This window comes from Suillus paluster (assembly GCF_016628075.1).
Source record: "Suillus paluster strain FC165 chromosome Unknown EDB91scaffold_162, whole genome shotgun sequence".
NCBI lineage: Eukaryota > Fungi > Basidiomycota > Agaricomycetes > Boletales > Suillaceae > Suillus > Suillus paluster.
The window spans coordinates 1-16131 of record NW_024537722.1 but is presented as its reverse complement, the minus strand read 5'-3'; the positions used below and the strand labels follow the sequence as shown (position 1 = coordinate 16131).

Genomic DNA, 16131 nt, shown 5'->3' with positions numbered 1-16131 from the left:
CAGGGGTATTCCCGCTTCGTAAGTAGTGGGTATTAGCTGGCTGCATCATTTGAACACTCTTTGTTCTTCGGCAAACTGGAGCTCTCCCGCGACACACGTGGCTACAGTTGCATATAATTTAGTTGTCTTAATGTACAGTGTTCAGTGAGACATGAAAATGAGGTCCTCAGATCTTACAATAGTATATGGCTTTTCAATACAGAGCGTACATTAGAAGTGACCTTAGTTAATATAACGGTGACATCAGGTACATTACAGGTAATCTATTAGACCTCAGTTAGTGGGGTAAACTGTTGTAAGCAAGTAAGAAGTTCTGCTCTATCGACGAGGTCTCCTGCATCCGTTTGGTCTCCTTTATAATACTCCCTAACTGCCGATTTGATGTTTTTGTGGAAATGCTTAATGATGGTTGTGGCGATGGCGAGCGCTCTGGGGGTGCTGCCTGTTTTCAAGATCGTAGTGCGTTGATCGTTTCCAGCTGCAACATATTTTTCCCGCTTTATGATCATTATACACAGGGCCATAAGCGACCTGTGGTATAACTCTTGTGATGACGTTAGAGACGTTCGTCGTGGACATGTATATCACTTACTAACGCTGGGGGATAGTCGGGGCAAATTGATGACTAGCCGTTGCAGCGTTTCAATGGTGTGCTCATGGACTTGGTTGGTTAAGAAAATTCCTTCTTTTACATCGACATAACGCGACAGCTCGGTCAAATGCATGCACTCGTAGTTGTAGAAATGACCGCCGGTTGCAAAAGATGGTACTGGTGTGTAAACTGCGTGGTACAGTCCAGGTGGTTGAAAGCTTGCAAATGTGAGCTAAGGATAAACAAAAGCGATAGGAATGTGAACTTACAAAAGATCCCCTTTGGAGAGCCTTACTACTTCGGAATACCAATTGGATTCTATCTCCTTGCGATTGAGTGAGACGTTCGTTAACAGCATGGATAGTTTTAGGAGGTTGGTACGCAAAACGTTGGGGTCCTTTGGCCAATGGGGGGCCCAAAGTTTGTCGCCTTCTATCATTTCGAGATACGTTAGATACCCGTCAGCATCATGATGTATGGGCGTTGGGAACCCGGGTTGGTGAAGTAAAGCCCATGAAAGTGAGAAGAAAATGTCGGGATGGTAAGTTTGGTCACGAACGCGGGAGTCAGTTAGGGTTTGGCTCCACGCATGGACGGTGCCGTGGTCGACAAGTCTGAGGAATAAGTATTGTGATTGAGTATGAAGAAATGGAGCCTCACTTGAGTTCTTGCGGTAGAGCACCCTGGAGATGTGGTAGATCAAGCACGCACTGAATCTTAGATGGGTCGTTTAAGGCGTCGAAGAACTGTTCGATTGTACAGCTCACGAATGGACGGTCATATGTCTCTGTCCGTTTTCGGAGGTCTATCGGAAGTGGTTGGGTAAAATTTGGGGAAGTGTAAAAAAGCGCGTTAGCTTACCGTGTGCAATCACACTCATCTGAGGTGATATACCAAACTCTTCGTCGAGCCTTTCGGCAGTGAGTGCCTGCGCTTGAGTATTACCATCTGCACGAATGACGACACCTTTTCCTGCGCGGAGTCCTGCGCAGACGCGTTCACGTAGTTCTTTTGGGCGCGAGCACCAGTCAGATGACCTTAGATGGATGATGTGCTCCGAATCGGGAGTTGATTCGGGAAGCTGAGCTAGGTATCTCACTATGTCGACATCGTTGGGTTCGCATTTATTTTTCCCGTCCTCCCAAACACATGGCAGGACCGTAGTGCATCCGTTAGCCCATGTAATTGTCTGCGATTGTTCAGGCACTTGAAATCCGATGAGCCCAGCTGCCAAGTCCATGTTCTGCTCAGCGAGCGTCGACAAGATGGGGGAGGGAGCTTCGGTCATGACAGATGCATCTTGCGTGTGATGGGTTTCGGTCGTCACCATGACTTCGCGAGTACGGGGAATTTCTGTGGTCCCCTCGACATTTAGAGATTGTTGTGATAAGAGCTTTGGATCTATGGGGATCAGAACAGGTTGAGCGTCGGGAGAAAGGGAGGGTTCCGGGAGGTTGGAAGGTCCTGCAGCAGAGTCCGTGGTTACTGCATTGCGGCGCCGCTTGGCAGCAGGCTGTCCTTCGATGTCATCCTGTGCATTTTCCTTGGCTCGTGCGCGCTGTTTCCGTTTGTTTTCTGCGTTGAGTTGGCGCTGTCGGTCTCGCTTCTCCGGGTCGTTCATTACTTCTTGGCGCCATCGCTTTTGAAACTCCCTTTGCTTCTCTTTCGAAGGTGGTATGCCGGCCAGATCAGGGTGTTTGAGGTTGCGAGCCATGGCAGGTCAACAATGAAATTACACAGTTGAGATGCGAATGGTGAGGAGTTGAGAGATAACGCAGGAACATAAATGAATTTGTAGCGGAACGAGGATGTCATAATACAATAGCTTAACTTGCGCGTAGACCACCATCTGTGGACATTTAGAATTGTGTGGACCGATAAAATGTGATAGGAGATAATGTGAGGCTCAAAATGAATTAAATATAGAAGCGAGTCCCGAAAGTGTGGCCTTGAAGTCTGAAAAGTGAGTCCCTGAAGTGAGTCCCTGAAGTGAGTCCCGGAAGTGAGTCCCTGAAGTGAGTCCCGGAAGTGAGTCCCGGAAGTGAGTCCCTGAAGTGAGTCCCAGTGAAAACCCACTATGGCGTGGTACAATGGGTTATGATTATTTTATGTCTGTACCGTAGTTAAAGTTTGGTCATAGATTGGATATATGCGCACGCCCCGACTCGTGAGCTCGATTTCAACATCTTGAATCGGCTAGAAGCATATGATGGTTGAGAATAACTTAAAGTGAGGTCTCGAGACACCTGGTTACAAGATGCTCTACTAGTATAACGACATTTTGCTTGTCGGCGTAAGTTTTTTTTTCGGTGGGTTCATATTAATCAATGTGCGGTACCAACGCTGCATTCAAGAACTACTGGAGGAAACTCCACAGGGAGGAGAAGAAGAATATCAAGATAGGGTTGCGCTTGTGAAGACAGTGAGTACATCGTGCATGGACGCCAACTGCATTTTACACTGACATCTGTCTACAGGCGAAAGCCTACGCTATCGCCTCGCCCAAAGGTTAGTTAGTTAGGTTATGGGCATCGACGTAGTAGGGACATCGGACGAGATATTGACATGATCCTATGTAGTAGTTGCCTGTGTTTTTTCCATCATTACTGCCGCATCATTAGCGCTGCTATCATGGTTCTTGTTGCGATTGTTGCTTTCGTGTCGATGTTGTTTCTTCATCGTGTTGTTTTGGTGCGTCGGCTCGTTTAATGCAAGTGTTCGTGTTGTATTTTGCTACGTCCACATGTATACAGGACTATCCTAATTAAGGTAAACTCGTATTGGAGTCGTACAGGGAGGGATATCGAGAAAATGGTTCAAACATCTATGCTCACTGTTAACGTCTTTTCTTTTCTTCCACCATCTATGTACCCCTGACACATTCGTAGTTGCTCTTGACTTATGATTGGATGTTACTATCAATGTACGATGGCTCAAGCGTGATGGTTCATGCTATATAGACACATAGGAGCCAAAAACATACCATGGGAAAGACGCTGATCTTCATTGATCCATTTTTAGGCCATATTGCGCCATAGCCTAGGTTGCACTCATGATCAATCTGCATGAGAATATTTATAGGTATGTCCCAGTCCGAGAGTTACTACTGTTTCTCAATCTCATTGGGATACTTTGTCGCACTTTGTTGTCATCCGGAGTAACGCAAGTACATGCTTTTGACGGTCTGCTTGAATGATCTGATCTATACTTGCAGCACTCATATAAATCATTTAAAACCTTATTAATACAATGTGGAATGTCATTCTTCTCCCTACAACGTCATTCTTCCACAACATCATCCATACACAGACAGAGCCAAACGTGTACTGCAGACCGCCTGAGGACCACCGCTGGTTGCGGATTTCGGGAATACCCGGCTGAGTTCTATTCACTATTTAATGCTTCAAACCGCCAATTTCTGTTTCTTTCTCCACCATCGTCATCCCAGTGTACGGGGTTTGCCGCCGGAATTTGCCGTCATCATTATTTCATAGATCACCAAGATACATTGTAATACTATATTTACGATTTACGAATATTATAAACGGGTCTCATGCACTGGAGGTGCTTATCGACGAGACTAGTACCACTGCACAACCGAGCATGTTTCAGACACCCCCACAGTCTCCCGCCAAGGACTTACAAAACACCCAGCTTACTCCTGCAATCACCGACACTCCTTTCAAACAGGGTAGTTCCACAAAGTTCCCCTGGACAACCAATGCGCGTTGCCGGCATCTCACAGTCAATGCTATGGGCGCAGAGATGAAAAATTATTGCGTTGGCCCAATGCCAGTCCAGGAATTTCTTGAGCAGTTCCTACCGACTTCAGAGATACCAGATCTCCCCGCGTTAACCTTCAAGAGTGGCATATTTGATAGCACAATCTCTGTCAAAGATGAGGTGCTGGCTTATGAACCATTTGTGAGCGCTCCATAACTACCATATTGGGATCGCTGACAGTCTAACTTCAATGTTACAGATTGGCACTTTGAAATCCTTTGCCCCCGCTTTATCATTCGTCGACACTTCCAATCATGCAGACACAAAGCTTTCTCAAGCATTCTCATTCGCTGTCAAGCCGGACATCAGCATATATGCTGATGGAACATCCCACGGCTGCGATGTTTCTATCGCAGAAGTTCTCGTCGAATTGAAGTGGGCTGCCGTTCATGATGCCTTTTGCGACCCTCCTCTCGACTCGAAGGACAAATCCTCCTTTATCAACCAGACCATGAAGGGCATGGACACGTTAGGACAAATCACGAGCTACGCCGCAGCCCAGCTTGGCGCTCAATACCGTACCCACGCTTTCTCGGTCCTGATTGTGCGCAATCTCGCTCGCATCATCAGATGGGACAGGGAGGGAGCCATTGTTACTCGTGCCTTCAATTACAACAAATATCCACACTTAGCCGACTTTTTCCATCGTTTTTCACAAGCATCGCCTGCATTGCGTGGCGTTGATACATCAGTGACGCCCGCTAGCGCCGAGGAGGCCATTTGCGCACAGTTGAAGTTAAACCTTCATGCTGACACGCGCATGTTCAAGGTTACCATCCCTGCTGCTGAGGGTGTTGGTTCATTCACGTTGATTATTCCTGCACCTGTTGCCCGTGGTCTTTCGCCTGTTGGCCGTAGGACACGTACATGTCCTGCATTTGACCTTGCCAACGACAAGATCGTCATGTTCAAGGACTCTTGGCGGGTGTCATTGCCCGATATACTACCAGAGGGTGAAACTTACAAACTCTTGAAGGATGCCAACGTTCGCAATGTCGCGACATGCATTGCATGTCATGATGTACCATCTCTCCCTCAGCAACGCACGCAAACTTTCAAGTTCAGGAAGGCTTCATGGGCGTGTTCCCATGACGATCTCACTCCACATATTCATTACCGTCTGGTTCTCAATCTTGTTGGCAAGCCGTTGATACACTTTACGAGCTCTCGTGAAGTTGTCCAAGCTGTTCGTGATTCACTGATTGGTACGTGTTTTGGAACTCGCATCACACATTATATTTATATCTCCACAGCCCATGAGGACGCATGTATCAAGGCGGGCGTGTTACATCGAGACCTCAGTGTTGGAAATGTGGTCATGCATGACGCCATTGGCATCCTCATAGATTGGGATCTTGCAAAGTTACTCAGAATTCAGGGTCCTCGACAAATCACACGCACGGTACGTTTATTCCATACTCAATATTCATATTTTGTGCTAAATTTCCTGTCACCAAGGGAACCTGGCAATTCATGTCTGCCAACCTTGTCGAACACAAATATGCCATGCATACCGTCGAGGATGACCTCGAGTCCAGTTTTTACGTCGTTTTATGGATCGCTTTGATGTACACAGAGAGTTATATGGACACCCCCACTCGGTCGCTACTCATGAAGCAGGTCTTCGAGGCTGAGGAGATGGACGGGATCGGATCCAACTCAAAATCGGCTTTTCTCATCTCGAGACGGCAAATCGCCGGTGATGTGTTTGTTGGGCGCAAAGCGCTTGACAAGCTTGTCCTTGCACTTGCTGAACTCTTCGCTCTTCGGTACATTTTGACCACCGATGAGGATCAGGCTGTATTCGACAAAACATTCCCGTGCCTGGAGTCCACAATTGGGACTCCTACTCATGAAATTCTCCTCATGAACTTGAACGCAAATACTGCTTACAAGAAGCAGGCAGCCATGGAGACTTTGAGGTCACATTCCAAGATCATCGCTATTTACAATGACTACCTCGCATTAGATGCTTGGCTTCCTCATGAGGTTCCCAAACTGCAACCTCTCGTTGACGATGAAAAGCGCAAGCCACAGGAATTCTTCACAAAGTCACAGCACCCCTCCCGGGTACTAGTTACTCCAACTGGGAAGAGACAGAGGTTGAACCCGGACTTGGACTCAAGCCACTCTTATGGCTGAAGCCGGTGATTGTATGTTCCGCTTGGTGACTGGCGTTTCATCGCTTGGCTCTGATTATGCACCACACTACATACATTTGGATACCCACTTATCATGATCAGTTATGCTCGCAATAAATTAGGATAAACGATTGATCCTGATGCTCACTTGGGGCACTTCAGCGGAGCACTCACGACTTTGAGGCTATATCAACGGACATTTGATTGCTTTATCTGTCAGCTAGTTCAGGCGTATGACGGTCCAAAGCCCACTTTAATAAATTGCGCGATACACAACGACTGAGTGCGCGATACTGCAATGTGTTGGGTAGCTACTGCTAGTATTGAATTGCACGGCCGAAATCTTCGAAGTTGGGCTCGACAATCAGCAATCTTGCCAGATCATTAGCTGTATGAGTGATGAGTTTTCGCTCGTGCTCGAAAGCACTTTGACCTTTCACAATGAATAACACGGCTCTCCAACAGTCCAAGTTTATCTCTCCAATGTCGAGTTTCTCGAACCGTTCAACAGCATCCTTGTAAGGTTGTGGGTTTCGTCCGTCCAGTAAAACTGACCCATTCCGTTCCACCACAGCTGCTTCCTGTTCGATGCGGAGAGGGAAGGATGACTGCATGCGGACGTCTCCTTCGATATTATGAAGGAGAGGTCTTGTAGGTAGGTTGACAACATTTGATGGAGGTAAAAGGTGAACGCAATGCGCTGCGTTGTTTGAGTCGTATTTCCAAATATGTCCATTACAATGACTTTGATGACTTTGGTGACGTTGATGACTTTGGTGACTTTGACTGACGTTGATGACTTTGATGACTTTGGTGACCGACTTTGACCTACGTTGATGACTTTGATGACTTTGATGACGTTGGTGACTTTGGGGACATCATATATTGGAACATGCTAAATACAAGCTAATTTAAACACCAGTAGTAATGAACTCTACGCCGGCGTCCTTCCAAACGGAGTCATGACAGAAATGAGCAATGGAAATACGTTGACCTCCATCAAACGACTCGATCTCGTGAGCGAACATGGCTCCGCGAATAAAGACACAAGCCCCAGGACCATACCACATTCTAAGCCCCAGCTTCCGGACACGCAAATTACCACCCTTGAACGATCCAAGTGTGAAAAGGGGAGTCCACGCAAGGCGGGGGTCTCGGCGATCGACGTGATTGGGGGTCTGTCGGTTGTAAATAACCGAACGGCCTTGGAATGAAGATGGGTCGATGCTTGCTCGGGATCGGACGTGGGCGTAGCGTTCCATAAGGGCATTGCGCAGTTCGCAGTGGGATTTATAGGCGTCTGGGTCGAGGGCTTTGAGGACCTCGTTGAGGCGATGGGACGCCAGAGAAAGTTGATGGGTTAGCTCCTCGCAGGCAGAGAAGCGAACCGAAGACCCAAGCTGCGCCTTTGACAGGATTGACTGGCTTTTCTTGGAAGGTTACAGTTCAACTGGAAATTTACATAACTTTAAATCTTGGCACTGTTGGCAGCGTTGCCTAATTAGTGCCCCTTATGCAATCCCTTGGGCATATAAATCTTCTTCGATTGTCAAGATACCGACACAAGTCTTTTGTCCCTCTCCCGCCTCGGCCATTGTGGCCGACTTGAGAGGAGCATTTTGCGGACCGCTCCGCGGCAATTGTTGCCCAGGGAGAGGAAAGCGCTTTGCTGCAAACTTCTGAGATATCCGCGAGCTCTCACTTTACTGTCAATCTGGGCATTGCATAGTTGGTCCATTGATCAGTTTGCAGACCCATGCAACTTTCACAGATCTCAATAAAGGTTTCATTTGCTGATGGAGTGGGATGAGTTTCGCATCCCCAAACACAAGGTTCTGGCGGAGGTTAGGTTGGAAGATCATGGCCTGGGCGTGAACATGCCAGAGCTGCAGCGCAACTCGCTTCATTCTTTGTTGCCATGTAGCATAGCTGGGAGGTGAATCTGAAGTCAGGGTCGACTGAGAGGGTGGACGACGAGGGATCTGTTGTACGAGCATCGAGGAACTCTCTTGATGTTGGTGTAATCTGGTGGGATTTTCTTATAAGGTTGAACTGCTGCGCAACTAGCGCTACTCCTTCTGGAGCGATGGTGGAATAAGAAAATAAGAAACTCAGGATGTCACTCGCGTGTGAATAGTGAGCATATGCGAGCCGAGAAGTCAGAGAGCGTTTTGACATCTGCTTCAAGATTACAACGAGAGAATGGACGGCGTGGGGCACGAGAGTCAAACGTTGACGTTCGACGGAGGTTAGCTGAAACGTTGGCGTTAGACGGAGACTTGCTGAGATGTACAGTGCATAGGAGAAATCAAACGTTGACGTTCGATAGCGGTTTCTGAGATGTATGGACAAACGTTGGCATTCGACCATACTTGGGAGAAATCAAACGTCGACGTTCGATGGCGGTTTCTAAGATGCATGGACAAACGTTGACGTTCGATAGCGGTTTGTTGAGACGCAGTGTGCATAGGAGAAATCAAACGTTAACGTCCGATGGCGGTTTCTGAGACGTATGGACAAACGTTGGCGTTCGACCATACTCAGGAGAAATCAAACATTGACGTTCGATAGCGGTTTGTTGAGACGCAGTGTGCATGGGAGAAATCAAACGTTGACGTTCGATAGCGGTTTCTGAGATGTATGGACAAACGTTGGCGTTCGACCATACTTGGAGGAATCAAACGTTGACGTTCGATAGCGGTTTCTGAGACGAATGGACAAACGTTGGCGTTCGACCATACTCAGGAGAAATCAAGCGTGACGTTCGACAGCAGTTTGTTGAGATGTAGAACCAAATTTTAGTTAGGGATAACTCGAGGTCAGAAAGAATGGTCGCATGCAAAAATTTGCCTCGAAATTACGAAGCAAAGGTCTCTTGGATGAGGTGATGGGTGTAGGGGAAAAAGAGGTGGACTGTGGCAGCGTGACTACGTAATATTATCTGTCATGCCACGTTTGGCTTTTATATGATGTCATAACAGCATCCACATACCTGCGAGTACATAGAACCTCCGAACTCGTTGTTGTTGTAGTTGTCGGAAACTGACAAGCGTTGACACTCGTCATCATCGTGAGTAATGGGAAAGGAGTTGTGGGTGTTTGGTCCAGCGATTACGGGAAGCCCTCGTTAGCCAACCATGACGATTATGTGAGCAAACGACGTTGTGGACACACTTGGTGGCGTCACTTGGAAAGAACGTCACTGCGGAAACGAGAAAATAACTCCACCCTAATCCGAGCGACTTTCCACGTATAACCCGACGTAGGAAGTACGAAGTACCTTTTCCAGACTCAAATTCGACCTGGCGAATTTTTCAACGTTATGGACCTTTGAGATCAATTAAACAGACCCAAACCGTACCATCAGGTTAGATCAAACACGTCTAATCAGACCAAATACCAACGCTCGTTTTAGCACCTATAACTCTAGCCAAACTCGCCCTCTTGAAAGACAATTCATACACAACCCGACGTTCGAGTTAGCGTCAAGCGTTTCTAGATGAATACACTCGTTTTTTCGCTAAGCCCCTGACCACAGCCAACATGCATTTGCAACCACATAACATCCTTCAGCTGCAGCTGCCTTCGGGCACTCGAAAATTCGCCTTTACCTCTGAATCCAATGAACCAGGACCCATAGTAAGTTTTTTTCTAGTACGGTCAGCTAAACTAAGTTTATATATGTCTGTAGACCGTTGAAATGACCATCGGACATCCACCCAAACGAGTACCTGCACCTGTTGACGATAGCGAGACGGAACCAGAGTCCGAGCCAGAGCTAGAGGCTGCGACCAAAGTCCAACCTTTCTCGGATGCAAGTCTCCCCTCGGTCTATTTTATATTTGAACTAACATGCATCTTACAGAATTTGACTACACCCAAAGCTGTGAGTGCACAGGCTGTCAAGACGAAGGACACGGAGGGTGTAAAAAGAAATTGATGGGTTAAAGTCTTCACGTCCGAGGTAAGTGCTTCATCAGCAATGGAGTGTTGTGTGTTAACCGGTAGAGTTTGCTGGTTGCTCTCTTCCAGCTTCGCTACCGCCGAGACAAGTTTCGCAACCATAGCGTTAAGATTCTGCAATTGTTCATCATGCGTATGGGAGCCATGCTGGTATGGACCACACCATCACCAGATCTTCGTCGCCAAGGGCCGTGTTTGTATGGTGGTGGACAGCAGCAGACACCCGCGCCGCTTAGTATGAGATCTGGCGGCCATAGTTGTTCTCCGGACGACTATCAGCAACAACCCTATCTGGATAGTCGTCCGGAGAACAACTATGGCCGCCAGATCTCATACTAAGCGGCGCGGGTGTCTGCTGCTGTCCACCACCATACAAACACGGCCCTTGGCGACGAAGATCTGGTGATGGTGTAGGAAATCCCTGGCGACCGAGGTCTGACGACGGTGTAGGAAATCTCTGCAGGTGACCAAGGTCTGGTGAAGGGGTAGGGAATCCCTGACTGCTTGCGAACAAATCATCATGCTGCAGTGGGCTATTTCCGACGCCGTGGAGCGGGGACAAATGTGGAATGGAGTGTAATTGAGCGCGGTATGCATCTGTCATTTGCTGCTGGTTATCTTGCTCAACTCCTGCAGCACTTTGGCCTGGGTTGACTGGAGCACCACTCGGACGTCGTTGAGAGGTCTGATTTGCATACATGGGGGGCAGGAACGAGGGGAATGAGGGAACAAAGTATCCAGGCTACCCCATCATCGAGCAGCGCGGATCCCTAGAAGCACCAGGAACATTTGTTGCCTACTATCTCGAGTTTAATCAGACCTGGCTTAGCTTGTATTCGAACATAAAACGGACTCGCGAATCATATTATGCAGATCATTAACAAGTCGGGTTAGCTACTAGAAGTACTAAACCACCCTTGCACATCACTTCTGTCCCGCCTCGTGTTTCGGTCCGAAAGGCTCACCTTTCCCTCACATAACCGGAAGGATTAAGTCATTGTGCTATCCTCCAGTTATAGTCCGCATATAGATGCTAACTCTACTTCAACCCGATCGAGTTATTTTCTCGTTTCCGCAGTGCGTGTTATAGGAAAAGAATACAACCAACCAAAGTCAAAGCATTTTTGTTTAGACAGGCCAACAAAAGGCAGTTTAAAGCCTGCAACCAGCCTCAGCGCCCTTACGAACTGGCTACATTCCTGTGTCATTTGGACGGTGAGAATGGGGTCAAAACTGTGGGTGTCATGTTCATTGTGGATATGCGACAGAAGGATGTTGTAACCCTCTGGACCCGTTTTTGATGGGATTGCTGATAGCGTGATGGTATAACAAGTTCGACATCACAGGCGACCCAGGAAAGGCTTCACGTCCAAAACGCTCCCCTAAGTCTGGTATGGTCCTGTTGGCCCCATGTCTCAGGGCGCAACTGACAGCATGATGATATAACAAGTTTGACATCACAGGCGACCCAGGAAAGGCTTCACATCCAAAGCGCTCCCCTAAGTCTGGTATGGTACTGTTGGCCCCATGTCTCAGGGTGCAACTGACAGCGTGATGGCATAACAAGTTTGACATCACAGGCGACCCAGGAAAGGCTTCACATCCAAAGCGCTCCTCTAAGTCTGGTATGGTCCTGTTGGCCCCATGTCTCAGGGCGCAACTGACAGCATGATGATATAACAAGTTTGACATCACAGGCGACCCAGGAAAGGCTTCACGTCCAAAGCGCTCCTCTAAGTCTGGTATGGTCCTGTTGGCCCCATGTCTCAGGGCGCAACTGACAGCGAGATGGTATAACAAGTTTGACATCACAGGCGACCCAGGAAAGGCTTCACGTCCGAAGCGCTCCCCTAAGTCTGGTATGGTACTGTTGGCCCCATGTCTCAGGGCGCAACTGACAGCGTGATGGCATAACAAGTTTGACATCACAGGCGACCCAGGAAAGGCTTCACGTCCGAAGCGCTCCCCTAAGTCTGGTATGGTCCTGTCGGCCCCATATCTCAGGACACGACGGAGCGGACGATGGCGTGGGAGGTAAAAGAGTGGATATATACCTCTATTCAAACTCAGATTCAATCATAAGCATGTTTAAAGCTCCGTTTGAATAACTGCACACGGTTGTCGCGAACATTTCCCAATTTACTATATCGCACTGCTATGAAACTGAAAAGCGGAAGTGTAGTATAGAGTAATTTATGCGAGAGGTCCGGTGTTGAAACCCAGAAAGGACCGGTTCTAACTACATCTCCGGAAGACGACGGAAATATAGGCAAAAATATTCACGTTTAGATTTTCGATGCTGTTGAGCGGTGTCATATGTGTTCCACCTGGGTTTCCCAACAAGTAAGCCTTACTATAGTGGTTAGTTACATGCTGTACTGACTATTATTAGGCTTGGTTGCAGTAATACTCAACACCAGCGTTAAATACTGTCCCAAATCACCAAATTCCTTGCCAAAGCTTGAGACTTTTGGCTGAATTAGGTAAGCTACATAAGCAACGCTTCCCGGCCGCTTCTGCACGTTGCCGAAACATCATGCTCGCTGTGGGCAACAGTGAGCTCCAGTATAACTTCATTTTTATGTATTTTTTCGTAGTTTCTTTTGCTATACCATTGAATATATCATTAAATGAGGTCATTATCGCATTTTTGGACCAAGGGATGTCTACACTAAGTGTACATGAGGTATATGAAGGGTAGGGGGACATGGTGGTTCCTACACCTCATCCAGAGGCCGCAGTACAATTATCCCCGGTCGAAAATATATCAATTAACCTTATAAACATTCCTATATAGTAAAAAATGCGATATAAAATATCCTGGGAGCTGAATGGTGCGTTCCAAGAGGGAAATGGGAGGGAGGGGAGGGGAGGGGAGGGGAGGAGTGAACCTACATGTACCAAATCATCAATATATTGTTGATAGATGTCCTGTAAACATACTTATGCCAGCGGAAAGTCAATGGGGGCTCCAGGGTAGCAAAAATGCGACCACAGCAAGGGGGCTAACTAGGGGTCACACAGAACTTCAGATGACTACTCACCAGTAAAAGGAGAACCCAAGCGTTGTTCAGGTAGTGTATGTGGGTTATATAAGAGTCGCTTGAGACACTGTAATTGTCGAGAAAATAATTACCTGAGGAACAGGGAGGAAGGCAACAAAAACATGAAAAATAAATAGGAGACTTACCAGAGCATCCAATGCGATATACTAGTACCCTATACCCTATATTGTGTCTGACGTGTACCTAAGCGACTGAGAACAGCTGTAAGTGCCGGGATGGGGAGTAGAGCAGGTTAGAAACAAATATCGCCAAAAATGTGACCCCTGAGATCCATCAAGTCAGGGAGGTGCCCAGGATGTGCACCAAAGGCATGGAGGTCACAACATGACGAAGGGTGTCCTAAAAAATTAGTATAGTAAAGGGTAATGGTTGTGGAAAAGAGTAGGGTGAGTTATGAAGAAATGCTGAAGAGGGGGGGAAAGACTCACATTGTTGCCAGAGAGGTCCTAAGTATTTATATTGACCAAGAAGTGTCTTAGGAATGTAGAATACACCTAGAAACATTAGCACAGCAAGCTTTGAGACATACCGGTGAGTTGTGGTTGAGTTAGAGTGAAAACGAGTGATTTTCACTACATATACATCTTTGCCCGCCATTTTCCATCTAACTCAACCACAACTCAATGGTATGTCTTCAAACTTGCTGTGCTAATGTTTATAAATATTTTCTACTCTCCCGGTACGCCTCTGGGTAAATATACACACTATAGGGCCTCTCTAGTGGCAAGGTAAACGATCCCCCCTCTCCCCAACATTTTTCTTGATAACTCGCCCTACCTTTATCCGGAGCTCTCCCTTTCTTATTCTACTACCATTATAGGTTACACCTTGTCATATTATGACAATCCTGCCATTGGTACATATGCTGGGCACCTCCCTGACTTGGTAAGTCTCCATGCTTCGCATTTTTGGTGATTTTTGTCCTAACACGTCCTCCTCTTCATCCCTACCACTCAAATGACTTTCAGTTACTTAGATACACGTCTTATACCATTTAGTGCTCTAGTATTTTGCTCTGGACGCTCTGGTAAGTCTCCTCTTTATTTTTCCTGTTTTCTGTTGTCCCCCCTGCCATGTCCCTGCTAATCAACTTCTCAGCCACTACAGTATCTCATATGACTTATGATGGCGCCAGAATACAATGCCTGAACACTTCTTGGGTGCCCTGTCTATCGGTGAGTAATTATCTTAAGTTCTGTGACACCTACAGTAGTCCCTTTGGTTTTGGCCGCATTTTTTTATCCTGGTGCCCCCATTTACTTACACCTTGCTTATTTATGTTAATAGGACATATATAATCAATGTATAAATGCCCAGGACCATGTAGTCTTCGGCCTCCTGCCCTCTCCTTCCCCCATTTCACACCCTCAGCATGTCCTCCCCAGCATCCAGGTAACTTTATTTCGCATTTTTGACCAGGGAGTGATGCTCTAGGTCCTCTGGATGAAGGTGGAGGAGCTATAGTACCTGAGTTGCCCTCATACATTATATACACTCATTTTGCTTGTCATATTATGGTTAAAAATGTGAATTCCGTGTTATTAAGTGTATTATAATATAGTACAGTGAAAAAACTACAAGAAAAGGCATTGGAATGAAGTTATACTGGAGCTCACTGTTGCCCACAGCGAGCACGATGTTTCGGCAACGTGCAGAAGCGGCCGGGAAGCGTTGCTTATGTAGCTTACCTAATTCAGCTAAAAGCCTCAAGCCTTGGCAAGGAATTTGGTGATTTGGGACAGTATTTAACGCTGGTGTTAAGTATTACTGCAACCAAGCCTAATAATAGTCAGTACAGCATGTAACTAACCACTATAGTACTTACTTCAAGGTTGGGAAACCCAGGTGATAAGTATCTCAAAAGTATGCCGAACTCATGCCGAAGCATGCTAAGTAGAGTGAAGAATTTGGTACAACAAAGTTAAAGTAGATTAAGAGCATGAATGTGTATTAATGTGTTGATGGAAGTGCATGACAATCAAACTCCTCCGTAATGGATTGCGGGAGAACACGATGGTCACGATATTTTTTGATCGCCCACGCTGCTTGCATGCCATCCAAGCCTTTCTGTGCTCTGAGCCCCGCTATTGCCAGGTTGTCTCTTGAGCGTTTCTGCTTGTGTGTTCTGTTGCCCATGGATCTTTTAGGCGGGAGGATGGCAACGGCTTCGCAGCACATTGTGCAGAGTATCATTCGTAGTACTTTGCCGCCAACAGCTGCTTTCAATAATCTAAGAAACTGGAATTAAAAGTTTTCCACTTCACTTCTCTGCATTTTGAAAAACATAAAATGTTCGCAATATTATTACCGAGGTAAGTGAGTACGCGATTGACGCAGAAGGCGCCTGATCAATAGTAATTACATTTTTTGTCTTTTGTCGCTCTTTCATCATGTTTGTCACGTGACGTTCGTCGAATCCACAAGACTGCTACCTTAGGTCAGATGGTCTGGGATATGAACTTGGAGGATTTGTCAAGATCCCCAAAACTGGGTGAATGAGTGCGATCTCTGAATCTCCAGTTTATGGAGCTTGAATTTGAAGGACTTTCCAGCTTTCACAATACAGGCAGTTTGCTGGATCTTGATG

The 16131-nt window shown here is 46.8% G+C and overlaps 4 protein-coding genes across 4 annotated transcripts; 2 read left to right on the top strand and 2 right to left on the bottom strand.

Moving 5' to 3' along the window:
• Positions 1-266: 266 nt before the first annotated feature.
• EDB91DRAFT_1255923 (uncharacterized protein) lies at positions 267-2306 on the bottom strand (the record flags this gene model as incomplete). The annotated part of the gene is made up of 5 exons (XM_041324069.1): positions 267-544; positions 593-810; positions 862-1206; positions 1253-1397; positions 1454-2306. 5 exons carry the CDS (start codon positions 2304-2306, stop codon positions 267-269), a joined length of 1839 nt encoding a protein of 612 aa, XP_041169763.1.
• A 1889-nt stretch (positions 2307-4195) lies between these two features.
• On the top strand, positions 4196-6517 carry EDB91DRAFT_1255922 (uncharacterized protein; the record flags this gene model as incomplete). Its single annotated transcript, XM_041324068.1, has 4 exons — positions 4196-4516; positions 4575-5580; positions 5629-5777; positions 5834-6517. 4 exons carry the CDS (start codon positions 4196-4198, stop codon positions 6515-6517), a joined length of 2160 nt encoding a protein of 719 aa, XP_041169762.1.
• A 3542-nt stretch (positions 6518-10059) lies between these two features.
• EDB91DRAFT_1088017 (uncharacterized protein) lies at positions 10060-10818 on the top strand (the record flags this gene model as incomplete). Its single annotated transcript, XM_041316329.1, has 4 exons — positions 10060-10155; positions 10208-10345; positions 10382-10402; positions 10549-10818. The coding sequence occupies 4 exons, from the start codon at positions 10060-10062 to the stop codon at positions 10816-10818; spliced, it is 525 nt and encodes a 174-aa protein (XP_041169761.1).
• A 4676-nt stretch (positions 10819-15494) lies between these two features.
• On the bottom strand, positions 15495-15680 carry EDB91DRAFT_1063789 (uncharacterized protein; the record flags this gene model as incomplete). Its single annotated transcript, XM_041314635.1, has 1 exon — positions 15495-15680. The coding sequence occupies one exon, from the start codon at positions 15678-15680 to the stop codon at positions 15495-15497; it is 186 nt and encodes a 61-aa protein (XP_041169760.1).
• Positions 15681-16131: the final 451 nt, after the last annotated feature.